Genomic DNA, 26133 nt, shown 5'->3' on the forward strand with positions numbered 1-26133 from the left:
CAAAGCGAAGTGGCTGTTTCAGGAGCAACAGTTGAGCCCGGTGGCAGTGGAGGGAGCACTGATGTGGGAGGAGGGAGCAGGGGCAGGCATTGTGCAGGTTGAGTGGGGGTGGTGGTGGAAGGGGGAGGAAGGGTTGAAGAGCCTGGGAGGAGTCTTGTGAGGTCCAGAAGGCAGGGTCTGCATCGAGGAAGGAATGGATGTGGCCATCTGAAGGGACCTCAATAGATGGGTTAAGGGCACAGTGGCAGTGGTTCCAGAGCCTGGTCCAGAGCTGAACACTAGTTGTCCAGGCAGATGAAGACAGGGTCAGCAGGCTCCTCCAGAGAAGGATCTGTCAGGGGGAAAGGAATGGAGGGGTCAAGGGCTGGGGTGGGGGAGGGCTGACTGACTGACTGAGTTGAGTTCTGCACTAGAGATAAGAGAAATGGAAGCCCACCCGTGATAGCATCAGGGAGGCAAGGAGAGAACTGAATCACTGACTCTTCATTCACTCTACAAACCTTTAATGAATACCTACTGAATGAAGCCTTGTGCTGAGTATGGGGGATACGAGAGTAAGTCCAGACCCCTTATCTGTCCTGACGGGGGAAGAAAGGAGCCTTTCCAAACATCCACCGGACTCCTATTTTAGGGATGTGAAAATGAGGTCTGGAAATGAGGAGTGACTTCCCCAGGGCCACAATCAGTGATGGGGCCCAACCCTGTTTTCCTGTCAGAACCTTGGTCGCTCATCATTCTTCTCTGGCTGGCATCTATATCCTCAGTGCTGCTTTGGTTTGTGGGAGAACTGCATCCATGGACGCATAAGTAGAGGTGGGTATGAGAGATGGCTCAATGGTTAAGGATGGGGCGTTTCAATCACACAGGCTCCCCTGAAAACCAGAAAGAGGTCCCAGGGCTCCGCCTCAGGGGCTGGGCTTCTAGTGGGCGGGGGAGAGCCAAGTCCTGCCCTCTCTCCCCCAGGATGGGATATAAAGTCTCTTCTTAGCTCCTTTCAGAGAAGACTAAGCGGAAAGAGGCCATCTCTGGTCCGCTGGGGAGAAAGGAGCGGGAGGCCCCCCTGTGCAGTCTGTGGGCACTGCTTGCCCGCTCAGCTCTAGCAGGAGTCCCGCTTGTACGATGCAGCTGCTACTCGCCCTGGTATGGGCCCTAGCCACGTTCATCCTCACCCAAACCTCCGAGGGCACTGCCCCAGGTAGGAGCCCCTTAGATACGAAGGCAGAAGATTGGTCTAAAGCAAAGGTTTGGAGGGAAAACGCTTACATCTTGGGAGTCTTTGGCTCCCCTTGAATACTGAGTCCCCATCCCTCTGAACAGCTTTCCCCGGTCCAGTGGAAAATTCAGTCCTTCAGGACTGCATAGCAGAGGCCAAGTTGCTGGTGGATTCAGCCTACAATCAAACCCAGAAGAGGTAGGTGTGGGACTGAGAGGGTCGATGAGGGAGGACGGGCTCTTGGCAAAGTCATCTTACCCAGCCTGAACCCCTGAGCACTAAGGGTCTCCCTGCTGGATCTAATGGACGCCTGAGCCCTCTTCCAGCCCCCTCTTTCTCCTCCTCTTTGGGACAGCATCAAGCAGCGCCTTCGCAGTGGCTCAGCCAGCCCCATGGACCTCCTGGCCTACTTCAAGCAGCCGGTGGCAGCCACCAGAAGAGCTGTTCAGGCTGCTGATTATATGCACGTGGCCTTAGGGCTGCTGGAAGAGAAACTTCAGCCACAGGGATCCGGGCCCTTCAACGTCACTGGTACTGTGTTTCCCACAGAGCCCCATAGACCTGCCCTAGCCTGGGAGTGGAAGAAAGCCCGATCGTAGGAGGCGGGGCAAGAAGCCGAGGGGATGTTAGAGATGACCCAGGGATGGGAACGACCAGCCCGGGAAAGAAGTAGGGTTCTGAACTCATAACCCCACTCTCCCTTCTCCCCAGACGCGCTCACAGAACCGCAGCTGCGCCTGCTGTCCCAGGCCAGTGGCTGCGCTCCCCAGGACCAGGCCGAGGGGTGCAGCAACAAGTACCGAACCATCACAGGGAGATGCAACAACAAGTGGGTGTCGGGGGGGGGCGCCTCCGTTCCCCGCTCTCTGTCTCAGACCCTGTGCCCTGCTAACACCCATCTATCCACCACCTCAGGAAGAGACCCTTGCTGGGCGCCTCTAACCAAGCCCTGGCCCGCTGGCTGCCGGCTGAGTATGAAGACTGTAGGTCTCTCCCTTTCGGCTGGACCCCTGGCAAGAGGCGCAACGGCTTCGTCCTTCCCCTTGTGAGTTAGTGCGAGGGGTCTGGAAAACGCTTGCTCTCTTTTAGATACAGAGCTGTAAAATACAGTCTTGAGTCGTTAGGCAGGCAGGGCTCAGACCCGGCCTCCGCTCCCCCTGAGCTGCTGAGTCACTTTGGGTAGAGAATACCACGTACTTTCTGTATCTTGGCTCCTTCACCTGTCCATGGAATAATCCAGAGTTTCTGTGAAAGGAAGTGAAATCCTTGGAATCAACAGCTGTACAGACCACGCTCCCTTAATGCTACCTATTACGGATGGAGTTACTTTATTGTTCTTATGAGAGGACTGGTGTCAAAGCATCTCCCTCTCTCTCCCTCCTGTGTGTGTGGGTGTGTATTGTGTGATATGTGTGTGCAGGTATGTGCAAGTATGCACAGGCATGTGGAGGTCAGAGGAAGACATTGGGTGTCTTCCTTTATTGATCATGACCGTCACATTATCTATCTATCTATCTATCTATCTATCTATCTATCTATCTATCTATATCTGTCTGTCTATCTATCATGTACATAGTGTTCTGCCTACAGGCTTGAAGAGGGCACCAGATCTCATTATAGATGGTGGTGAGCCACCCTGTGGTTGCTGGGAATTGAACTCAGGACCTCTGGAAGAGCAGCCAGTGCTCTTAACCTCTGAGCCGTCTCTCCAGCCGCCATTTTAATTTTTTTTAGTTTTTGAGACAAGGTCTCTTTCCCAGCCTGAAGCTTGCTGTTCTGTGTAAGCTGACTGGCTAAGTGAGCTCCTGGGACTAGCCTGTCTCTTCCCTCATTGTCTGGGCTTCAGGCACATGTAGTCGTGCTTGGCTTCCGTGTAGGTCCTGGAGATTAGAATTCAGGTCATAGCAAGTATTTTTACCCACTATCTCCCAGTCCCTTTGTTTTACCCTCTGAGACAAGGTTTTATGTTATAGTCCACACTGGCCTGAACTTGGACGGCAACCCAGCCTGGTCTCAAACTCACAGCAATCCTCCTACCTTTTCCTAGGGCTGGGATTATAGGTGTGAGCCTCTATGTTCAGGCCAAAGTATCTTGTTGAATATAAAGAGCTATGCACCGAGAATTCATGGTCTGTAATTTCACAATTATCAACTTTCAGTTAACATTGATATGTTAATATAACAGTCTCCTACCTGCCAAAATATTAATGCTAAACTTTATTCTATTGATTCTTCTGTCTACCCTGTTCTCTATCTACTGTCTGTCTCCTTGAAATCAGTCCTGTTTCTGCAGACCACCAGTTCTATAATCTCTCTGTCTACACACTTGTCTTTCATCTCTGTGGAACAGCTGGTGGGGTTGGTCTGCTGGTTTGGAGTCCCTCACACTTGATGAGATAGTTCAGATCGACATGTGACTCCCTATATAACAGACCACCCCTGGTTATAATCCTCCTGCCTCAGCGTCTCAAAAAGCTTCAGGCCAAGCTGTAGAACATCCTTCTGGGGGCGACAACCGCCACAGGACAGGGTGGCATCTCTAAGAACAGAAGAGAGGAATGGGGAGGTGGATGGGAAACTGTCAGCTCTCAGCACTGGCCCAGATCCTGAGCCCAGACCCGTGCTGACTGTACTTCCCCCCCAGGTCCGGGCTGTCTCCAATCAGATCGTGCGCTTCCCCAGCAAGAAGCTGACATCAGACCAGGGCCGGGCCCTCATGTTCATGCAGTGGGGCCAGTTCATCGACCATGACCTGGACTTCTCCCCAGAATCCCCGGCCAGAGTGGCCTTCAATATGGGTGTGGACTGTGAGAGGACCTGTGCCCAGCTGCCTCCCTGCTTCCCCATCAAGGTACGCTCAGCCAACCTTCAGGGTCTCTGGGGGTAGCTTCCAGCCCAGAAAGCAAGATGTGGGGTAATCTGGGAGAAACGAGCCCCACCCAGAGACCAGGAAACACAGGTGCCCCCTGCTATGTATGTTGAGGGGTAGAGGATGGGGGGAGGCTCCATTGGAGTTTCACGGAGGAGAGATATATCAGAGACAGGCCTTGACCTACGGATCTCACTCCAGCAGAGGAGGTCTCTGGGCCTCTTTTAGAAACTATCCTGGTCTCATCTTTTGCCCTTCCTGGGCTGGTGCAGGCCAAGAGCTCTACAGTTCTTGCCAACTCCTGCTGGTTTGGGGCTGTGAGCAGGGTCCTAATCCAAGCTGGAAGGCAAGGAGAGTGTAGAGTACTAGGTAAGAAAACACAGAATTCAGAGAGCAAAGTCTCCTCTGGAAAGGGAGGGGCACGAGTACACACACACACACACACACACACACACACACACACTGACCTACAGGTTTGCTTGCTTGTTTGCAATAGGTAGGGAGGCACTCCGAGGGGGTTGTTTTTCCTCCAGCCCTGGTGCCTCCCCTGTGGAGCTTTCCAGGTCTTCACAGCGCGAGGTTAGCGTTTGGTTTGTGCAGCAGTCACGGCGAACGCTGCCTCCATTGCGCGCTGCTTAGCCCGTGTTCAACGACTTGTCTCTCAGAGGCTCAGCCTCCTCTCCAGTTAGATGATGCTCCTCATCCTTTCAAAAGCTTCATCGAAGGGTTAGGGAGCTCATCTCAGGAGTAGCGAGCACTTGCCTAGCAGGCCCAAAGCCACAGGTTCGAGTCTGGATGAGTTCCTGGAGGGCTTCCTGGAGTATAGAAGTTTTGAGTGAGGGAGTGGGGGACACCCCAGTTGGTGAGCCTGCTGTGGAGGGGTCCCAGAGGAGTCACAGAGTGCTCTTCGCCCTAGATCCCACCCAATGACCCCCGCATCAAGAACCAGCGTGACTGCATCCCCTTCTTCCGCTCTGCGCCCGCCTGCCCCCAAAACAAGAACCAAGTCCGCAACCAGATCAACGCGCTCACGTCCTTCGTGGACGCCAGCATGGTGTACGGCAGCGAGGTCACCCTTGCCCTGCGGCTGCGCAACCGGACCAACCACCTGGGGCTGCTGGCCACCAACCAGCATTTCCAGGACAACGGGCGCGCCCTGCTGCCTTTCGACAACCTGCGAGAGGACCCCTGCCTCCTCACTAACCGCGCTGTGCGGGTCCCCTGCTTCCTGGCAGGTCCGTCCGCTGGGGAGTTAGAGTCTTCCCGGGAGGGAGGGGCATGATGGGGGGTGGTGAGGAAACATCTGTGACCTCGGGGTGGGGCTGGGGGGCTGCCCTCAGCGTGGGGTGCAGTCACCGGGGAGGCTGGTGAGTGGGGCGTGCCCATGCCCTGGGTGTGGTCAGGTATCTCAGCTTCATTGTCTGCAGTGTTGAGGGGCTCGGCACTCCAGCCACTTATTGAACAGTCTCTTCAATTTGATACAGTATCTGCCCATTGCTCTGAGTCACGCTCCTGGGACCCAAGAGAAGATGCTGACTCTTCTGAGGCAGAAAAGGATGGCTCTTCAGTCATCTGAATCTCATTTTTTTTTTCTTGGTCCTGTGCCTCTCTTCTTGCTACACAGTTCCACATTTATGTGGTACCTTCCTCCTGATGTGCATAGTTTGCATTCTGTTCACAGTCCTTACCTCCGCCTTCCTGTGTGGTTAGGGTAATGACAGCAATCATTTCTGGGCCAGCCCCGAACCTCGCAGCAGGCCAGAAAGGAGGGATGTATCATCCTATCTCAGTTGTGACTCAGAAACGGTGGCCGTGCTCCAGAGAGGGCAGAGCCTGTACTGGGACTAAGTCGCTGTAGCTCCTGAGTCTCTCTATTCTGCCTCGATGCTTAAGTGGAACTCCTTTCCAGGAGCTCACAAGACTGTGGGGGCTGGGTGAGAAGCCATCCTGTGGCTGAGTGTGCTGTCCCTGCCTGCTTATGGGAGAGGTGTGGGTACAGAAATGGGCCCTGCCCAGTGTGCCCAGTCCCCGCTTCCTTGGAAGAGCATCATGACATCAAAGTCAAATCGAATCCATCAAGCCCTTGCTGGAGAAACAGACTCAGACAGGTGGCATGTTGTCCCAAGGTCAAGGTCCCCAGGGTGATCTCCCCACAGTGTGTGGTCTGGGCTGTGGATCTGGTCTTCTTGTAGAAAAGAATCACCAGGCAAGAAGAGCAGCATCTTCCCTGTGTGTCTCATCTAGTTCTAACCTGCTCTAGCCACTTAGGGACCCAGGTGCCCACTGTGCTCTCCGTCCTGGGGAGGAAGGTGACGGTCAGTAAGAAGCCACGTGGTACCGCTGAGACAGAAGGAAGCATAGTGGCAGGGGTTTGCCTCACCTGGTCTGCGGGCCCCAGACCTCCATCTCCTCTTACCAAAAGATTCTCTTGTAATCTCGAACTTGGGGGGTTTTCAAGGTGACACCCGGTCAAGTGAAACCCCCAAACTGGCGGCCTTGCACACCCTCTTTGTGAGAGAACACAATCGGCTGGCCACGGAGCTGAGGCGCCTGAACCCCCGCTGGACTGGAGACAAGATATACAATGAGGCCCGGAAGATTGTGGGCGCTATGGTCCAGGTAGGAGGCCCAGAGGCCAGCAGGAGCCGGAGCAGCTCCCAGCCTTCCTGACTGTGGCTCGGAGGCTGTACCCCGAGGCAGCTGGGTGCGAATGCTCGGGGTACATCCCTACCCCTGCTTCTGACACTAACCACGACCTCATCCGTGACACTCTCTTTGGGTTTCGCTGTCTCATCCTCCAATGGGAGACACAATGGGAGTAGTCACTCGTGTGCCTGAGACACCTTTTGAAAAGCGAGAGTCTGCGCGGAGGTAAAGGGAGGGCCACACGCAGGCCGCCCAGGCAACACTCCTCCCGGGTCGTCTCTTCCAGATCATCACCTACCGAGACTTTCTGCCTCTAGTTCTGGGCGAGGCCCGGATCAGAAGAACCTTGGGCCCCTACAGAGGGTACTGCTCCAACGTGGACCCTCGTGTAGCCAACGTTTTCACCCTGGCCTTCCGCTTTGGCCACACCATGCTTCAGCCCTTCATGTTCCGCCTGGACAGCCAGTATCGGGCCTCGGCACCCAACTCCCACGTCCCACTTAGCTCTGCATTCTTTGCCAGCTGGCGGATCGTACATGAAGGTAACTGCGTTCCCCAAAGGCAAGGGGGGGTAGGGTCCAAACACCCCTTCCTCAGGTGGGCTGCGGTCTGTTGGTCCAGCCTGCAAACGCCTCCTCAGGATAGGGGAAAGAAGGTAGCCACCAATGAGTCAGTCTCTCGTGTCCTAAGGGAGGATATGAGTCCTGCTCTTGCTCTCGCACTCAGTGGGGATTAAAGCTGGGCCTTACCATGCCAGGCAAGTGCAATACCATTAAACTGCATCCCCACCCTTTTTACTTTTTAAATTTCATATAGCGGTTTTACTAAAAGTAGACCAGGCTGGCTTTGAACTTGTGATTCTCCTTCCTCAGCCCCCTGAGTAACCAGGATTATCATGATATCTATATCACCTATATCAGCAGGCTTCATTAAGGGGGTTTCTTAACGGGAGGGGGGGCAGGCTAATGTCAGAGTGGTATAACATGGGCCTTCAAGGAGCCCCAGTCGTTAGCTGGCTTCATGGGTTGACGCCGGGAGCGTCTAAGAGCCTGGTCAAATCTCTCATTCCACACAACCAGGTGGCATCGACCCTATCCTCCGAGGCCTCATGGCCACCCCAGCTAAGCTGAACCGGCAGGATTCCATGGTGGTGGACGAGCTGCGGGACAAGCTCTTTCAGCAAGTGAGAAGGATCGGGCTGGATCTGGCAGCTCTGAACATGCAGCGGAGCCGGGACCACGGGCTTCCAGGTGACGGGGCCCCTCACACGGGGCTGTTTGGGGTGGGTGGGGTTCAGAGCAGACCTGGACCCCCCCTTCAGACAGGAACACGTTGTGCAGTAGTGCAGAGCCGGCAGGGCTCATGTTGATGCAGCAGAGACGCCCACAATCCCTTGCTTGCTGACTCCTCAGCTCCTCCCCGTCTGCTCTAGAGGAGACTCCAGCTTTAGGTTCACTCCAGGACTAGGTCAGGGGGCTAGGAAGTGAAGAGAGGAGATCAGAACTTTCTGAGCAGTGAAAAGCACTAGGAGACGAAGGACCTGTCCCATTCCCCACCTCACTGGTGACTCAGAGAAGAAGGCATTGCAATTTCTAGGACCAAAGAGATTTCTAGGCCCTTTGAAAGGCAAGGAGCCAGAGAGATGTGAGCAAGGAGACTAGGAGGAAGGCCCCCGTGGGCTGTTTGGGGAGGACAGTATCATAGGAGTGAAGAGAACAGACATTTCCATTTTTTTCATTTCCTTGTCCCAATGGCCTTCAGCAGCAGCTGTCTCAGCCACCATGGGGAGTAAGTCAGAGATGGCTAGAGATTTGCTCAAAGCCATGAAAATATGAAGTAAAAATCCGGTTTCAAAATGCCTTCATTCTTCCTGTTGTTTGGCCCCATTCAACACCAAAAAAGAGGTTTCAGCTCTAGCTTGCCTTTCTTCCAAACAGCTTCAGGTAGAACCTGAAGCCCCTTGTGTCCCGGAGGCCCCGCACACATGTGCAAAGGAGTCAGGGGGCCTCCTTCTGCCTACGCTGCTCACTACAGCAATGGCAGACACTGAGGGACCAGGAACTCTATCATTTTCTTCTTCTTCCTCCACCTCCTCTCTCTCTCTGTACATGTATACTCATTAATTAATTAATTCATTCATTCATTTTAGATAGGTCCTCTCTATGCAGCCCCGTCTGTCCTAGAACTCACTCTGTAGACCAGGCTTGCCTCAAACTCAGGGACGACCTGCCTCTGCTGGGGTTAAGGATGTGCCCCACTGCCACTCAGCTCTACCTTGTGTTTTTGAGGCCTGGAGTTCTGGAGATTCAATTCAGGTCCTCATGCTTGCGTGGCAAGCTGAGTCATTTCCCCAGGTCTTAAACTCCATGCTCCTGACTGCTAAGGAGCTCTTGGCGCCCCCTGCTGGAATGCTGGCATTGCTGGCCACTCAAATTGCCACACTGTAACTTTCTATTCCCCACAAACAGCCTGATACTGACTCTTGCAGTCTCCTCTGGTCCCTTCCCCAGCCAACAGGAGATCTGGAAATGTCCCGCCTGCTCTGAACTCCACTTAGAACTAAGTGACCCTGAACAGCCGATGCCTGGCTGGATTCATACCACAGGGTACTTCACAAAGGTACTGTGAGGTCTTGAGAGATACAGAACAGTACTTAGTGATGATAAAATGTGGTATTGTTTTCCTTTGTTGGCTGGAATACAATGTTTGTAAAGTGTAGTTCAATGGATGCCACAGGCTGCTGTTTCTTCAAGTCTGGCAAAGGTCTGGCTTTACCACCCCAGCAGCGTTAACACTAAGTCTTGCCCTGGCGTGTAGGATCCTGACAGCTTGGGAATCAGCACCGCCCACCTGGGAAAGTTCCAAGGTGAAAGTTTTAAAACAGCTTTGTTGAATTGTTGAATTTAACATACCATCAAGTCCAGCCAAACACATTATATAATTAAACAGCCAGGACCACAACCGAGCCACACTTGAGCTTTGCCAAAAGGCTGGGAAGCAATGAGCATGACCTAACGTTTAAACACTTTCATGCCCTTAAGAAGCTCTGTAGTGAAGGCCACTCCCCAGCCCCACAGTAGCCCTGGTAACCACTCATCTGCTTTCCGCTTGGATCCTTCATAGACATGGGATCATTCCCGGGTGAAGGCCTTTCCTGATGGGCATTTTTATCTATGTTCACCATTTGTTGTTTCCTCATTTAGCCATTTTTATTCTTCAAACCTGATTTTTAAAAATGTTCTGAGAAGTGTGCCTATAAAATGTATATGAACCCAGGGACAATATTAAATGACAGATCTGTGGGGCTCCGAGTTAGGGGTTAGTAAAGTGCTTGGCTTGAAGGCATAAGGATCTGAGCTTATTCCCCATAAACTGCTTTAAAAAACAAAAACAAAAACAAAACAGGCTTGGGTGGCATACTTTTGTAATCCCAGGGCATGAGAGGCAGAGATGGCACATGCCTGGGGGTTCCCTGGCTGGCCAGCCTAGGTTACTTGATGAGTTCCAGGACAGGTTAAAAAAAAAAAAAAAGTAGACAGCATCTGACAAACACCACCTTTGACCTCCATATGCACGCACAATATGTAAACACGTACACAAATCTGTGTCTGTGGGCTTTTTACATCAGGACACACTCCTCAGTCCAATACACACACAACAGGACTGTCTACCTACAGTCTGGAGAGGGCGGTGGTCTGCTGTAACCCGCAGGGTCCTCTGGTTCTGTCCAGTACCGACCACAGACTATACTCGAGGCTCTGGGCAACAGCAGATGCTCGTGGGAGGCTGACAGAGCTGCTTCCTGGCTCCCCTGCAGGATACAATGCCTGGAGACGCTTCTGTGGCCTTTCCCAGCCCCGCAACTTGGCCCAGCTTAGCCGGGTGCTGAAGAATCAGAATTTGGCAAGGAAGTTTCTGAGGCTGTATGGGACACCCGACAACATTGACATCTGGATTGGGGCCATCGCCGAGCCTCTCCTGCCGGGGGCCCGCGTGGGGCCTCTTCTGGCTTGTCTTTTTGAGAACCAGTTCAGAAGAGCCAGAGATGGAGACAGGTAAGTGACCCCCCCCCCCCCAGCCTAAAATAAACCAGCACCCAAAGGAGAGGAGAAAGACACAGGGTTGAGTGGATGGACGACGAAGAAAGCTTAATTTCTTCCAAGATCACAGGACCTGGGACCAGGAGGAAATCTGTGTCCATGGGCTTTTTTACATCAGGACACACTCCTCAGTCCAATACACACAACACGCAGGACTGTCCACCTATAGTCTGGAGAGGGGCAGTGATCTGCTGTTACCTGTAGGGGTCCTCTGGTTACGACCACCCATCCCCATGGAAAGTGGGTTGGAGGGAAAGAAATGCTGACCTCGGCAAGACTGACACAGCCTAGGCTGGCCAGATCAGCGACTAGCCAGCCTCACTCTTCTGAGCTAGCAGAAGACATGGGCAGAAAGAACCAAAACTGGTTTTTCCTCTAGTGAGCTTGTGGCTTAAGACCTGACTATTCAGATGTGACATATGCTTGAGTTCAAACCCATCCCTGGCCACCTACATAGTTGTATGCTTACTTCTGGGCAGTTCACTTGTGAAATGGATACAGCAGAATGTCTGAAGAGCCAGGCACGCGAGAGGCTCACTGCGCGCTAACTCTCCAACTCCCTCTTGACCTACAGATTCTGGTGGGAGAAACGGGGAGTTTTCACCAAAAGACAACGCAAAGCCCTGAGACAGGTTTCTTTGTCTCGGATTGTGTGCGACAATACGGGCATCACCACGGTTTCGAGGGACATCTTCAGAGCTAACATCTACCCACGGGGTTTTGTGAGCTGTAGCAGCATTCCCAAGTTGAACCTGTTGGCCTGGCGAGGCAAATGAGGCAGGTAAGGGGAGATCTTACAGTGGCATCCCTCCCTGGAAGAGGACATCCCATCTGCTAAGCAGGGACAAAAGAATTCGTCAGTAGGAACATGGTACCTTTTCTAGTGGCTTCCAAAATTGGTAGCTTTTGGGCTGATAGTCAGTTTTGGGGTCTAGGACTTGATGGGGTAAGAGGGACAATTAGACAGGTTTAACTGCCCTCGCTTTTGTCACTAATGTCCTAGCTATTGGGATATCTAACAAATTTCTCATTCACTTATTTCTGCTATTCCCACAGGATTCCATGCCAAGCCCCCGAGTCTTGGAGACGAGGGTGGGGGAAGAGTTCATCAGGCTGACTTCTCCCTGCAAACCACCATTTCCTGCTGGAGCTTTTGTTGCTTACAGCTCAGAGCTGCCTCTGTTGGTTGTGAGTGCTAAGGGTGCTATGGCAACGAGCCCACTTACCTTGGGAACCTCTTAGATGTTAGGTTATGAATCAGCACCAGGTCTAAGAGCCTGCGAGCTAAGCAACGAGGCTCTGAGATCCCAGCAAGAGGCTGTGGGAGGGTTTCAGCACTTCCTCCTGTGCCTGCCCCACAGTGTGATGGGAAGAGCACACAGTTCTGGCTCTTAGCCATCCCACAGTCTTCCTCTGGGCCTGCGGGAAGGACAGCACTCTCTGCTTCTTTTACGAATAAAACAATGCTGAGGGCATGGCCTGCTGTCTCTTTGTTGGGCTGGGGAGAGTGTGGCCCCCATTCCAAGCTTTGCCCCACATATTAAAGATGAGGGCTGCTAAGATGCGGCCTGGACTCGCCACAGTGTCTCTTCAGGAGTTTTAATTGAGGGACACTGAGAAAGAGAAAGGCAGAGTTTGGGCCTCCACAGTAGAAAGAATGACGGTTCACAGAAGCTCAGTCAATATAAATACTTTTTATATGAAAAACAAAGAAACAAATGCAAGACCCCACCCAGCTAGCAGGAGGGGCTGGGAACTACCTCAGGCCATGTCCTAAACTCAGCCAGCCCTACTGTAGGGGGACAGAGACTTCCCAGGAAGTTGAGGCCTCTTACCCTCCCCTTTTCTAGGAAGAAGGGAGAGACTGAGCTCTCGCATGTAGTTTCCTCCTTGGAAGATGACAAACTCCTTTGTTGTTTTGTTTTGCTTTTGTTTTTTGAGATAGAGTCTCCCTACGTAGCTCTGGTTGTCCTGGAACTCTGTAGACAAGGCTGGCCTCGAGCTCATAGAGATCTGCCTCTGCCTCTTGAGTACTGGGCTTAAAGGTGTACGCCACTACTCCTGGATGCCAAACTCCATTTTGGAGTTTTCTACAGCTCTCTGCTGCTGAGCCTCCGTGACAAACCAGAAAAGACACTGTGGAGGACAGGCTAAGGCTGGCTTCACCCCAAATGAGTTTTAGACTACATAGCCTTGTTATGATGCCCGTGTTTGATAGCCAAAACATGAAGAGGGGGTCACATGGGATCTCAGAGTCTCTGGCTTTCCTTCCACATGGAAGAAAGAAGGTCCTGCCGAAGGCTTTGCAGAGGAGCCAGCTGGAAATTTCTAGACGGTCCAGTTTGGTAGACCAATGTGGTCTCTAATAAGCAAGGCGAGGTGAGAGAGTGCTGGGTGCAGGCATCTTTCACCTTGTCCTCCTGCTCCACAGGCCAGGGACGCAGAGGGCTAGGCCAGCGTTCCTGAGGGGCTCACAAGGTCCTGGGGGAGGCTCTCCCGGGCCTCCTGCATGCGGCGCCGGGCTCGACGGAAGGCCTCTGTAAGGGAGGGAAACATGGCCTCGGAGTCAGCTGCCGTGGTGTGGGCAGGGAAGTGGCCCGGGGTGTCCACGTCGGGGAACGGGGAGCCCACCTAGCACACTGTGCGTGGAACTCTGCTGGCTGAACCCTTCCAGGCGGTCCAGCACGCTCCGCATCTGCTTCCGGAGGGAGCTCGATTCCATGAACGCCCTGCAGGGAAGCACCACACATGGTGGAGGCTGCTTGCCAGCCCCCGGGACAGGGCGCTCGGGGCAGGGCCGGGGGCCACTCACCTGGACTGCTGGAGGCAGTGGAAACGGAAGGTGACTGTGCCTGTGGTCTCAGTGTGGAAGCCAAAGCGGCTCAGGCGCTCCCCCTGCGCAGGCAGCAGAGACACAATCAGTTTGTGCAGACTCTAGACCAGGGCCGTCGCTGCTGTTCGTATTCCTGTTCTTGGGAAGTGTAGGATTACTGAGGAATTTTCATTTTGCCATTCAGACCCCAGCACCACAAGGGTGATGCCAGGCTCCCCTCTTGTAACTCGGGGAACATTCCACCCTCATTTGAGGATGAGCAGGCTTATATGCTTCTTGTTTATTCCAATTACCGAGGACAGAATGGAAAGGGGATGAAGAGATCCCTAAACTACTTCCCAAGGACCTCCTCGTACAGATAGTTGGGCCTGTAAAATATGGGCAGGATAAGCCATAGGAAGGAAGGGGCTCTATAACATGAGCTCAATGAGCAATGAGGAGAAGGGCCTCAAACAGGAATTATAAACACTCAACCTGAAGTCTCCCCAGAGACAAGTCACCTTGAAGGTTCCTGGTATCCTCACGTAGGAGGGGTCCTCCAGCTCCAGGGAACCACCGATGAAGAACCTCCTTAGCTCTGCCACGAGGCCCAGCTCCATGGGCCTCCACGTGGAGATGGTCAGAGTGTGTGATCCTGCGCAAGGAAGAGGGCCAAGGGGTCAGGTTCCATCCCTGACGTCCCAGCAATGACCTGGGTTGGCAGAGGTTAGCATGGGGGATGACAGTGCCTGACCAGAAGACAGTGGGACAGAAATTCTCATCTCAGTTCCAGGGATCACTGTGTGTCTCCTCCTCCTCTGACCTAGTGAAACGCAGAAGCAAGCACAACACTGCCTCGCAGGGGGGCTGGGGCGTTAGAAGAGGCTTAGTGCAGTGTCTGGCACACAGCCACAGGCCTGCACTCTGACTTAAGAGGGATCGTCAACTCATTCAGAGCCCTAAGGCCAAGAGCTCACTGACGGTTCAGCTTCTCGGTCAGGGCTGTGGTCCACCTGGAGGGCAGCTGCTGGATTGCAGCTTCACAGCGTCTCTCATAGGAGGGGAGGGATTCCTCAAAGCCGCCAGCAAGCTTTCAGGTTGGAGCCCAGCCCTCCCTCCCGTTCCTAACCATCTCTACGTCCCATCAGGAGCGTCCGAGTCTTTTGGAAGTACTAGCCTTGTTGCAAGGACCAAGGACACTGGGAAGGGCAGGGACAGGAGGTCACCTGGGGTGGCAGGCAGCACCACAGCCCCGTAGCCTTCCACACGATACCTCTGCCAGAAGTCCAGTGAGAGGACCTTACAGTAGAGCACGGGCCACTCCGGGAGGGCGTCTGGAAGGTAAGTGGGGTGGCACTCAGGTCACAGAGACCTCTGCTAAGAGAGGGCCCTGCCTGAGGACTAGTGAGGCCGAGGGCCACGGCCACTCACCGGCCGATTCATCCTCATGGAGAAAGAAGGCTTCGAATGTGAACGGATAGGAGAAATAGGCCACCTTGTCCTAAAAGAAGAGTGTCATTTTCAACTCAGGGTCACAGGGTGGACAAAGCCTCGCTTGGAATTGGTTCTCTTTGTGTCCAATGCCAAGGTCACCTTCACACAGTGGAAAGAAAAACTGTCAGCCTGGTAGGAAGCCAACGGGCAAGGGGAGAGCCGGATCTGAGCTGCTGTCATTCTCTAAGACATTAGGAGTGCCCCCAGCCCAGGCAGCCCCACCCAGGACCCCTCCACAGAGCACACAGGTGGTTGGGCCTGACGAAGCTTCAAATGCCAGCTTTCAAATACCCTCTCATCCTCCATACCATTCCCAGGGATTTGGTGGCACAGGTCTGGGTTACTCCTGAGAGTTGCAGGAATGACGGGCTTGACCAGTCTGAAAAAGCCAAAGACCAGACACACTAAGCTCCACTAGAGAGGGCAGGAAGTCACTGAAAAAAGGACGAAGTTCTAGCCATCCATTCATGCATTCATTCACTCACTCAGTCACTCATTCACTCAACGTGTCATTCATCTATCATTTACTGGGTCTGCTGTATGCTGATATGTTCTGAGGATATGTTAGTGAGGAGATTGTCCCTCCTGGAGCTAACAGTGTGCCTATGGGCAGGACAACAGGCATAGACGGGACGTAAGCTAACTGGATGGATGCAATTGCCTAGTGAGTCTAGAGGTGGAGAGCAATACAGCTCAGGCTTAGCTTCAGATGGGGACAGGAAGAGAGAGGAAGAATCCACCGAAGAGCCAGGGAGCCCTGAGTGAGGAGGAGGAGGAGGAGGAGGAGGGGCTATGGCGCCACCAGCCAAGAGAAATGCCTCATGAAGAAAAGTGTGCTGTGTCAGGGGCTGCAGAGGGGTCAGTGTGGTGGGAGGACGGAGCCACCGTTGGAAGTGGCAATGCGGAGGTGACCCGTGACCTTGAACAGTTTCAGTGGGAGTGGCCAGGACGCCTCTAGGTCTGTCGGAATAGCTGTGAAAGAAGAAATGCAAGAAAATTCCTTACTAGTTGGTGGCAGCTCCACAAAGAAGTGGATGTAGAGGTTGTCGTACTCGAAGCCTTGGGCTGAAACTGAAGAGAGAAAACCGAGTACAAGTTTAGCTTGCTCGCTCCTTCCTCTTACCACTCAGTCTGGCCTTGAAAGGCCCACAAGCTCAGCAGCAAGCATTCTGAGCGCCCAGCAGCCTGTTTCCTTTCTGGAGGCTTTTCTAGACTCATCACCCGGTTTCCCCAACAACCACGTTCAGCCCAAACTAAGCCACGGTGAGTAGCTTGCTCACACACAGCTCCGTCAGACTCTTGCCCAGCTCCAAGACAAGACACTTACCTACCTCTCCATTTACAAAGAGCCGGAGGACGCCTGGGTCGGTCTGCAGTGGAGAGAAACGGGAAGGTGTTAGGTCTAGAGGGAATCAACGTCATGGCCCAACGCCTGTCTCCAAATCTACAGAAGATCTTCCACTGCATAGCCAGCCTCGGCCAGTTTCTCTCTACAAAACAGTTCTCTCTCCTGTTTCCAAGACTCAGAGATCAACAGCACAGCACTCAGCTGGCAGGGAGGGTAGCAAACACTAGAATTCTTGAGGCAGCCAAGTTTTCTTTTTTAATCATTTGTGTTATCTGTCCTAACTTGTTTACAAGAGAATCTGCTGCCTATGCAATGTAAAAGCAATACAAGTTAGGTTTCCAGAGACAGAGAGAGGCCAGTGAGTAGTGGTCCTATCCTTGTTTGCAGAGTTAGAAAATGAACCACCGGTGGTGAAGACACAGAAAGGACCCTCGAGTAACTGACCTCAACTGCTTTGGTTTTATTTTCTAAGACCCAAAACATTTGATCATCAGAAATGACATCTCCTTCCCTGCTGAGGGTGCTTTGGAACAACAACTACATGAATGATGAGGAAGCCAGTTTTGATCCTGATATTGTTTTTGAAATTAATTATAAATCAATATATGAATGCATTAACCCTGATAACTCCCCCCCCCCATCCACCTAAACATGGAGAACAGTAAGTCAAAATGCCTAACATATTCTTCTCACTGCCCTTTCAGACCCCAGTCTATGCGTGCAAGGATCTACATCAACCTCCTGGGTCCTGGGGTGCATCTTGGACTCTTTAAGAGAGGCAGACGAGCTCCTTTACAGTCAGACACTCTGCCTAACAGCTCACAGCTCGGCAGGAAGCAGAGCTACCCACCATCTCAAAGTCTGTGCCCACGAGGCTGCTGAGGTACTCCTTGTGGCGGCCATAAAGCTGAGGAAACAAAGAAAACCAATCCTCAAAATGTAGCCCAAGGCAGACTGGGGTTTAGTTCTGAATGGGGGAAAGTCAGAGCAGGACAGGCATGTTGGAGAGTGACATTTTAAGGAGATGGTTGGTGGTTTGTGCCTGCAGTCCCAGCATTGATTGCTGAGACAGGAGGATTGCTGTCAACTCAGGGCCAGCCTGGGCTGCATAGGGAGTTCCTGGCTAGTCTGAACTAGCGTGCTACAGCCTTAACACACACATATCCCTGCCAATAAACAACTAAAATAAAGTGATACACAGAGGCTCGGGATTTGGCCTATCTGGGAATGAATCTGGCCCTAAAGTTCACAAGCTCTATTTCTTGGGTCCTTAACGTAGGGTTCAAGTGGCTATGATGCTCATCTCACAGGGTGAAATGCCTGTAATATGCCTGGTACAGAGCACAATCACGATTCAGGGAAGTGGCCAGTTACTACGCCCTGGTGTGCTCAGAGCGGCCAGTTATCAGCTGTCTTCTGATGGTGGTGGATGCCCTCTTCTTCAGAAGCTACATAGGCAGTCTCAGCTCCCGGCACATGGCCTCCTTCCTCCCGGATGGGAAATACATTGGTGCTTACATCCTTGAACACGCGCTGCTCCCGCTCTTCCTCCTCCGGTTGTGCAAGGGAGGACACGTTGTCAATCGTGTATTTCCAAGCAGAAGTGTGTTCCTGCTTCTCTCCCTCGGTCTCGATTCTGGGAGGTCAAAGCCACAAAGAGGATCATTTCTGTTGGTCAGAGGTGTGGCTGCCCCCGGACCCAACTACACTGGTGACATAGCTCACTGGAGGAGACATCATAAAGAGGACCAAGACGGGGAAATCGTGGCAAAGCAGAAAGGGCACCGGACTAAACCCACAGGATCTGGGCCCATGTCTACCTCAAAGACATCGGAAACCCTGACACTCAGTTCTCTCACCTGAAAGAGGGTCAGGTTGGGGGTGTGTTTGGTTGCTAACTCAGTGGTGTCCTCTCAGACAAAGATAAGGAAGGTTGGCTCTGGCCTGGCAGAGTCCACCTCCCCTGCCCTAGCCAGTCCCTGTACTCTGCAAGGCACGGATCCTTCTCACCTAACCACACAGCTATGTGATTCCTTTTGTTGTACATTTTCTGGGCTGTTTCCTAAAGCCCTTTGACCTAGAACATATACAAACCAGTGCCCGGGAATCCAAAGCTTAGGAGCAAAGCCAAGGCCTTCTGGGAATCTGCTCAGCTAGAGGCAAGCAGGGCAAGGGGGGAAGTCTCTGTCACTTTCCCATTCCCACCTGTAGGGCCCTTTGAGGCCAGTGAAGTCAGGCTTTACAGTGATCACGCCATTGCTGTCCACCTTCAGAACACAGAGGACATGCTCATATGTCTTGTAGCCGAGCCTAGGAAGCAGGAGGTCAACATCAAGGTTCAGGGTCGCCAGGGAAAGAAAGAGAGGTCATCAACCACTTTAGGGACAGGATAGAGGAACGGTGAGAACCTTGGTAACACACTTTTCTTCTGAGTAAAGAAAAAAAAAAAAAGCCCCAGACGGCTGGAAAGGAGGCTGCTGCCCAGTGGCTGGAGGATGAGAGCTGGCAGGGCAGAGTGTCACTCACTTTCCATAGGGCCCCAGGTCTGCCATGATGTACATTGTCTGAAGAGGAGTGTTAATAGCGTGGCTGTTCCTGACGAAGTCTTCTGAGGGCTCCCACGTGATGATACGAGACTTGAGTTTGCTGCCCTCCCTGGGTAGGGACCACAGGAGAGGGTCACTTCCCCGACACCCCACACAGAGTCCGAGAAAGAACGTAAGGGAACCCCCCTCCCCACTGGGTCTCCAACTGGACGGGAAGCGTTAGTAGAAGTTCTGGGAACGTTAAGTTAGCACGAGAGACCACACAGACCCCCTGATGCCTGCTTGCACTCACATCCCTCGTCTGTCCTGGCGGCGCCGCCTGACATTGGCCATCCGCTCAACCAAAAATGATGGCACCTCGCTGGCTGCAGTGGTTATTTTCTGACAGTACTGGGAAAAGAGAACAGTAGAGAATGAATGCCGTGTGGTCAGGGCTACATAGGGAGAAACGTCTGGATGAAAGCCTTCCTTTTGACCCCCTCCACCAGAGTGCAAATCCAACAGACAGAACCTCATGGTTGCCTGTGCTGGGGGAGGGGCAGAGATGGCACAATCCAAGGAAGACGCTAACCATGTCTTGGTTTTCCTCAAGAGTCTGGAGTTGTTTGTGCTAATAGTAACACCAGGATTCTCTGAACACATGCCAACAAAAAGTTGGGTAAGTTTGCCTGGTAAATATGGATGCTAGGTGGTCAAGAATGCCAAATGGTATACTAGGGTTTTTGAGGAGGTTCTCACTTGGGTAAGCTAGCACCAACTGTATTTTTAGTTGCTTTCCCCAAACAGTCTAAAATTTATACGCCGCCCGCTCACAGCTCTCCTGAAGAAAGCAGTCCAGTCTTTCAAAAGACACCCACTACCACCTGCTCTCCGCTGCACTCATGGATAAAAAAAATATCAGATCGTGGATCGTGGATAAAAAAAAAAAAAATCAGAAAATATGGTTCTACCTTCAAGGAATTTACTGTCTTTCTGAGAAGACATGTAACGAGGGAGAATGTAAGACATGCCCACAAGGGCACATGAATGCAGACAAGGACACAGACATCCCCATGGCCTAAACGAATTCCTCTTCTCACCTACAAACTCTCGCTGTCTCAATTTTATCTGGTCAGTTCATACACTATCAGGCCCCACAGGCAGAACGTAATAGCCACACTCTGCCCACTCCGCCTGGCTGTCGGCAGCTCCCAGCAGCTTCGAGAACCACCCTGTGTCTCCCTTTACTGGGTTACTTGCTCACCACACAGGGCCAGTGAGTCTAGAAAGCCAGGGGAGACAAGGAAGAAAACGAAGGTACTTCAGGAGGAACAATACCTCTTCCAAGTCGGTGTATCTGTCTGAGTCGGTGTAGGTGAAGATTCGCCGGTTTTTCCTGCCACCGGAATTCTCTAGCTTCAGGACCTCTTGGCGGTACTGATGGTCCAATGGACTCTGACACGCGGATTCGTTCTGGTACAGGTCAACTTCAAACTGAGGTCACCACAAAGAAACAGACCGGCTGGGACCTCCTCAACCTTTGATTCCTACAGCTATTGAACCAAATCACTTCCAGAGCTAGCTGGCATGTTCTCATGACCAACCATCACTTTGTTTAACTAACGAAGGGCAGGGGATCTGAGGATACCAGATCTATCCCAAACGTGCTGCTAGAGACGCCACGGAGCTCAGAGACGGGGATTGCCTCACTGAGCAGCGGCAGCCGTTACATTACAATAGCCAAATAAACACAACGGGGGAAAGTATAATCTACCACAGCCCTTTCTGGAAATCAGTTTGACATGTGAGTCACCAGCCAGGTGGGAGCTGGGTGGGTGGAGGACAAGTTAATGCTGGCTCACCTGGCTGAAGAGCTTCTCCTGCCACCCAATCACGACCTCTTCCTCCTCTTCTTCATCAGGGCGGTGCCCACCTCCAAACACAACAGAATGAGTCAGGCCTGACAATACTTCTTCCTCTGTGGCCGATTATAACCGGTGTCCCTATTCTGGTTTTATTATTTCCGCTATTGTTTGGGACGGTGGCTCACTCTGCAACCCACTCTGGCCTCAAATTCCAGCTCCTCCTGCTTCAGCCAGAAAAACGCTGACGTTCCAGGTGAACGCCACCAGGCCTGATGGCAAACCCACTGGGGTTCGTGATTCATGAAGGACTGGTCTAGACAAGGAATGGAAGTGGCAGACGAACTTTGGTAAACACTAGCAGCAAGATCAGGACCCGAGGCATCTTAATCATTATTCTAATTTGAATAAAAAGGCAGGCTGGCCTTTCAGGAGATACAGTATCCAATCCAGTAGTAGGAGCTGAAATTTAGTTAGAGGCTGGAGGGCCGGCCCTTCCTCAATGTTGTCTGCATTTGCTAGCTAAGGACCCTGTGTTTTTCTTTCATATCCCTGAAGCCACCGACACGATCATCCACTAACACTAACTCAGGAGAAAAAGCATCAGGAGGGGGCAGTGAAGGCAAATAAATGGCTTTTTAAGAAACTATATTTAACACACCCCTAGCTCTGTATGTCTTTCTCCAGACACATACTTTGTGACCCACCCTTTTTGCCTGAGAATATTTCTGAATAAAAAGCGAAATAACAAAAGCATGAAGAATTATTGGCCCAACATAAGTATCTTGTCCTTTCTTTTGGCTTTCAAAGACAAGAGAAATCACACTTTATGCAAACTCCTGTTCTAAAATTGTTTTAAGTGCATACATTTGGAACATATTTCTCTTAGATATCCCATTCCCACCCCTCACCCCACCAACGTCACAATTTGGGCAAGATGTCTCAAGCCCCAGGACTCATGGGATTAAAACAGATAACTGACTCCCAAAGGTTGATTTCGGAGTTTCACTACTGCACTGTGGCCTGGGCATGCACACACACAGAGGTAAGTAAAAATGCTAAACTAAATAAGTAAATAAAAGTTGCCCAGGTCCAAATGCCCCCACATTCTCCAGCTGTGTGACACTGGACAACAAGCTCAAGCTGTCTGAGCTTCCTTTCCTCCTCTGTACCTCTACTGCCCCGGACCCTTTCCTCAGTTCTCAAGGGGAATGCACCATTATCACCACAAACACCCACTAGCCGCTTGAGGAGGCCTAAAAGTGGCCAAGTCTATGAGGTCCTTTCCCATCTGGGCAGCAGGCTGGTAATGAAGGAAGTTGCTTGATGTGATTCTTTGCAGATGAACTCTGTCCAGAAAAGAGAAGGCCCAAATGCCCGTGTCAAAGACCCACAACAAGGAGATAAACACAGCAAGGATGGGGGAAAGAAATCAGAGGCGCGGAGATGCCGAGGAGGCTGCAAGCAGAGCGTGGGGAGGAGGTGGGTGAGGGACACAAGGGCCTGAGGGGTTAGAAAGACAGGAACTTGAAGGGACTTGGCAGGGCTGAGTCTGGAAGGTGAGCCTGGAAAGCTTTCAGGGGGAAAAGATCCTGATAGCGAGAGGCGCGGAGACGGCAGAGGAAGTAGTTGGGATTGCAAGCGGAAGCGGGGACCTCCGAGCATCCCAGAGCTTAGGGTGGAATAAAGTTAGGGGGGGACCTTGGAGCATAAAGGTAGGGGACTCCGGAGCTGGGGTGGTGTGACTACCGGAGGCGCAGGTTGCGCACGGGGTCCCGGGAGCGATACACAGCCTCGCCCGTGTCAGTGCTCCAGACCGCTTCCGCCATGACAGCTGCTTCGCGCCGCGACCGCGCCGGAAAGCGCGGCGCCCTGTTCCCCTGGCAACGGAGACGCTGGCTTCCCAGGCGCTGCAGGCTCTGCGCACGCATCTCTCCGTGCCCGCATCTCTCCGTGCCCGCAGGAGCCGGTCCCCAACCTGGCAGGGCGACCCCTCAGAGCTCTAGGGTGCTGTCACATGAGGTCTGCATCCTGGCTCGTTCTTACGTGAATAAAGCTCACCCACACCCAAGGGGAGAGTCGACGCGTTGCACAAACGAGGGAACTGCCTTCAGCTACTTTATTTAGGTGCAAAAAACGGTGATGGCGGCCAGAACCAGGCGACCTGAGACCTTGCCTTCTAATTCAACACTACCTTCCACTAAACATTTGGAAACATTTGGTCTAGGGAGCTGAAGAAATGGCTTAGTGGTTAAGAGGTTAGTGACTGCTGTTTCGGAGGAACTGGTTTCAGTTCCCAGCTGCCCACATGGCCGTTCATCTGTCTGTAACTCCAGTTCCAGAGGGTCAGACTGTTAGGATATATTTTAAAATGCCACATACAACAGATCTGATAGGAAAGAGATTTATTGGATGGAGGTGGAGACAGAGGGAGAGGAGAAAGAGAAAGGAGAAAGAAGAAAGAGAAGAGAGAGAAGAAAGAGGGAGAGAGAAAAACTCTGGCCTAAACAGTTGGTGGATATGACTGGAAGGACATACAAAGACAAGAAAACATGTTATTGGAAGAAAAAAAAAAACAAACCTGTGAAGCCTTTTTGTTGGTATGCACTGAGCCAGAGAAAGAAAAAACAAGGAAGCCAGCAGTAAAAACAAGGAAGCCAGCAGTTAAGGACGGAAAGGGTGTCTTTATGAACTGGCTCTTCCCCTGGGCATGTTGGTTCTGGATTATCAGCCAGTTTAGATTCCACATCAGCTCCTGAAAAACCACCTGTTACATTCAGAAGTCATGGTTCACTGGAATATCAAAGGAAAGATGGTATAAATTTAATTCCGGCAGTTTGGCAATATCAACATCAGATCTTTGACAGCTGCTACTCCTGCTGAATAAGTAATTGTTTCTGGGACGGAGGAATTTCATAGCCGTCTGATTATAGGGCATGGAAGTCCTAGACACTGTAGCTGCTCGTCGAGTATGTTGAGAACTCCCCACAAACAGCACCTACTTTTTAAGGATTAAATCCAGTTGGATTGTATTGACTGTAACCATCATAAAAACACTTCTAAGAGGCGTTTTATTCCTACTTAAGAGATGAAGTTATCTAGGGCCAGGAGTTAAGTACGAGGCTTATTAACGAGTGCTAAAGTGTTTACCATTTTAGCCAGATTCCAACCTGGTCTGTCTTTTGAGGCCTCAGACCTTCCACTGACTTTCCGTCTCCTGCTCACCTCCCTAAGAACACACAATTTCCAATGAAGTGATGATTTCAATAGACGAAACCACGGAGACTGACTCGTTAAAAAGAAAGTCACTCTCATTTTTCTTCTTAAAGATGAGAAGAGCCAGGAGTGGTGGTTTGTGCTTGAATTCCCAGCACTGGAGACATAAATGGAAGAATTCCAGGTTTCAGACCTTATTCAAACAAAACAAAAGAAAAACACACAAGAAGAACACAGTCAACAAAGGGCTGTAGAAAAGGCTCAGTGGATGAAGGCCTTTGCTGCTAAGCATGATGACCTGAGTTTGCTCCTTGGAACAGGAAAGCTGACTTCCTCACAGAGCTGCCCTTTGACCTCCACCCTTTGGGGCATGTGTGCCTACATACATCATCACCAATAATGATGACTTTTTTTTTATTTTTTCATGGAACCTCCTTTGCCATTGGCTGTATCAAGATTATGCTGAATGTCTCCTTTCCAGCTACTAGCTGTGAGAAACACACTGGAGTGGACAATGAATGCATGTTCTGTGAGGAGTGCACGGCCACAGAAGTAGCTGCTGGTGCTCTGGGTGAAGAGCAGAAGGCTTATGTGGTCCAAAAGAGTCATGGGAATGAAAAACGAGGTGTTCCCATGAAGGTCTTGACCCATGCAGAGCGCGCCTGCTGTTGAATAAGGAAGGGGTGTTCTTACCATGGACCAAGGAGAACTGGAGAGCAGAAGAGCAAGTCTGTTCACAGATACATTGTGGACACCAATCTGAGTTTTCTTGTCGTGGTTGTTGTGGGGGGAAAGAGAGAAGGAAGTTCCTGGATACTACAGTGCCTCAGTGGATAGGGCCCCAAAGATCTTGCAAAATCTGAAAGCTTTCAATCTTTCAAAAGAAGATGATGTCCATCAACATGTTGCCAGAAAGCCCATGAACAAAGGAGGTAAGTTGCCCAGGACCAAACTGCCCATGATTTAGCATCCTGGGATTCAGCATCTCAGGATTCAGCATCTTGTTACCCCATGTGTCCTGCAACACAAATGCAGACACAACTCTGAAGAAGCAATGCACTAAGAAAAGCAAAAAGGCAGGACATGGTGGAGCATGCCTTTCATCCCAGCACTTAGGGAGGCAGAGGCAGGTGGATCTCTGTGAGTTCGAGCCAGCCTGGTCTACAAGGAGAGTTCAGGACAGCCATGGCTCGAAAACAAAAGAAGAGGAGGAGGAGGAGGAAGTGGAGGAGGCTTTGGAAAAAAAGATAGCATTTAATAACTTTCTTTTAATAGACAACTACTATGTTACATGAGCAATAAATAATAAGAATGAAGCCGCCATCCATAATTTAGTTTTATAATCAAATCAAACTTACACCAAAATCAAACAGAAGTAATTGTATGCAAATTTATGTGGAGGGTTAGGGCTGTTTGTACAAGTAAACATAATTAACTTTTTTGTACAAATAAACTATTTTTTAAATTTCTCCTTACCCACTGAGTCTTATAAATCTGGCTGTTTATTTATTTATTTACCTTTTGCTTTTTTGAGATAGGGTTTCTCTGTGTAGCCCTGGCTGTCCTGGAACTCGCTCTGTAGGCTCAGAGATCCTCCTGCTTCTGCCTCCTGAGTGCTGAGAGTAAAGTGTGAGCCACCACTGCCTGGGTAAACCCAGCCTTTAAATCTGAGGTCCTGTCAAAGGTTCTCCTCTAGGGTTTTGATTGGGACATTTTTTGAAAAGAGCTCAGAGTTTTTAGCAGAGTCTGGTATTGTACTCTGATATTAAGAACAGCCTGGATTTTATGTATTCTGGACATTAGCTTTTTTTTTTCTTGGCCATTAACCTTTTAAATGTTACTTATGTATTGGGAAAACACTGTAAACAGTCTATCCAATCGGTCCCTTGTATCTGTGGGTTTTTCCATCTATAGATCTAACCATTTACAGACTGAAACTGTTAAGGGAAGAAAGAGTTATTACCTGTGCTGCACATGGGTAGACTTTTTTTCTTGTCATAATTCCCTACAATGATTTCCATAGCGTTTACTCGACATTGGGTATTAGT

General features: G+C 51.3%; 3 protein-coding genes across 4 annotated transcripts in view; 2 read left to right on the forward strand and 1 right to left on the reverse strand.

Moving 5' to 3' along the window:
- The first annotated feature begins 1029 nt into the window (after positions 1-1029).
- Positions 1030-12295, forward strand: Epx (eosinophil peroxidase). The gene is made up of 13 exons (XM_021663958.2): positions 1030-1195; positions 1318-1411; positions 1569-1744; positions 1925-2042; positions 2129-2258; positions 3858-4064; positions 4999-5317; positions 6541-6701; positions 7015-7270; positions 7808-7978; positions 10546-10783; positions 11403-11609; positions 11885-12295. The coding sequence occupies exons 1-12, from the start codon at positions 1120-1122 to the stop codon at positions 11602-11604; spliced, it is 2148 nt and encodes a 715-aa protein (XP_021519633.2). The 5' UTR covers positions 1030-1119; the 3' UTR covers positions 11605-11609; positions 11885-12295.
- Positions 12296-12505: 210 nt separating this feature from the next.
- Positions 12506-22887, reverse strand: Mks1 (MKS transition zone complex subunit 1). Of its 2 annotated transcripts, XM_060387017.1 has the most exons (18): positions 22619-22884; positions 22109-22218; positions 20870-20940; positions 20346-20501; positions 19321-19418; positions 19009-19137; positions 18688-18792; positions 18001-18118; positions 17333-17389; positions 16462-16504; positions 16140-16205; positions 15443-15513; positions 15072-15141; positions 14867-14974; positions 14162-14295; positions 13641-13723; positions 13460-13557; positions 12506-13365 (listed from the first exon to the last, which is right to left on the reverse strand). In XM_060387017.1, exons 1-18 carry the CDS (start codon positions 22798-22800, stop codon positions 13277-13279), a joined length of 1788 nt encoding a protein of 595 aa, XP_060243000.1. In that variant the 5' UTR covers positions 22801-22884; the 3' UTR covers positions 12506-13276. The 2 variants fall into 2 exon arrangements, with proteins under 2 accessions (XP_060243000.1, XP_060243001.1); XM_060387018.1 differs by lacking the exons at positions 12506-13365; positions 13641-13723; positions 14162-14295 and having other exon boundaries at positions 22619-22887.
- Positions 22888-22946: 59 nt separating this feature from the next.
- The window catches only part of Lpo (lactoperoxidase), a 42956-nt gene continuing 39769 nt past the window's right edge, over positions 22947-26133 (forward strand). Inside the window, exon 1 of the mRNA XM_060387013.1 lies at positions 22947-25017. Coding sequence (XP_060242996.1) covers positions 25005-25017 — 13 coding nt within the window. The 5' untranslated portion in view covers positions 22947-25004. The remainder of the gene's footprint in view (positions 25018-26133) is intronic.

This window comes from Meriones unguiculatus, chromosome 7, assembly GCF_030254825.1.
Source record: "Meriones unguiculatus strain TT.TT164.6M chromosome 7, Bangor_MerUng_6.1, whole genome shotgun sequence".
NCBI lineage: Eukaryota > Metazoa > Chordata > Mammalia > Rodentia > Muridae > Meriones > Meriones unguiculatus.

Coding starts and splice junctions, on each gene's coding strand:
- Mks1 (XM_060387017.1), bottom strand. CDS start 22,800: ATGCGTGCGCAGAGCCTGCAGCGCCTGGGAAGCCAGCGTCTCCGTTGC. Junction 20,941..22,108: donor TAGGCCTCCTCAAGCGGCTA/GTGGGTGTTTGT, acceptor TTGTGTTTGGAG/GTGGGCACCGCCCTGATGAA. Junction 18,793..19,008: donor GACCTGGGGCCCTATGGAAA/GTGAGTGACACT, acceptor CCTGCTTCCTAG/GCTCGGCTACAAGACATATG.
- Epx (XM_021663958.2), top strand. CDS start 1,120: ATGCAGCTGCTACTCGCCCTGGTATGGGCCCTAGCCACGTTCATCCTC. Junction 1,412..1,568: donor TACAATCAAACCCAGAAGAG/GTAGGTGTGGGA, acceptor TCTTTGGGACAG/CATCAAGCAGCGCCTTCGCA. Junction 5,318..6,540: donor GGTCCCCTGCTTCCTGGCAG/GTCCGTCCGCTG, acceptor GGGGTTTTCAAG/GTGACACCCGGTCAAGTGAA.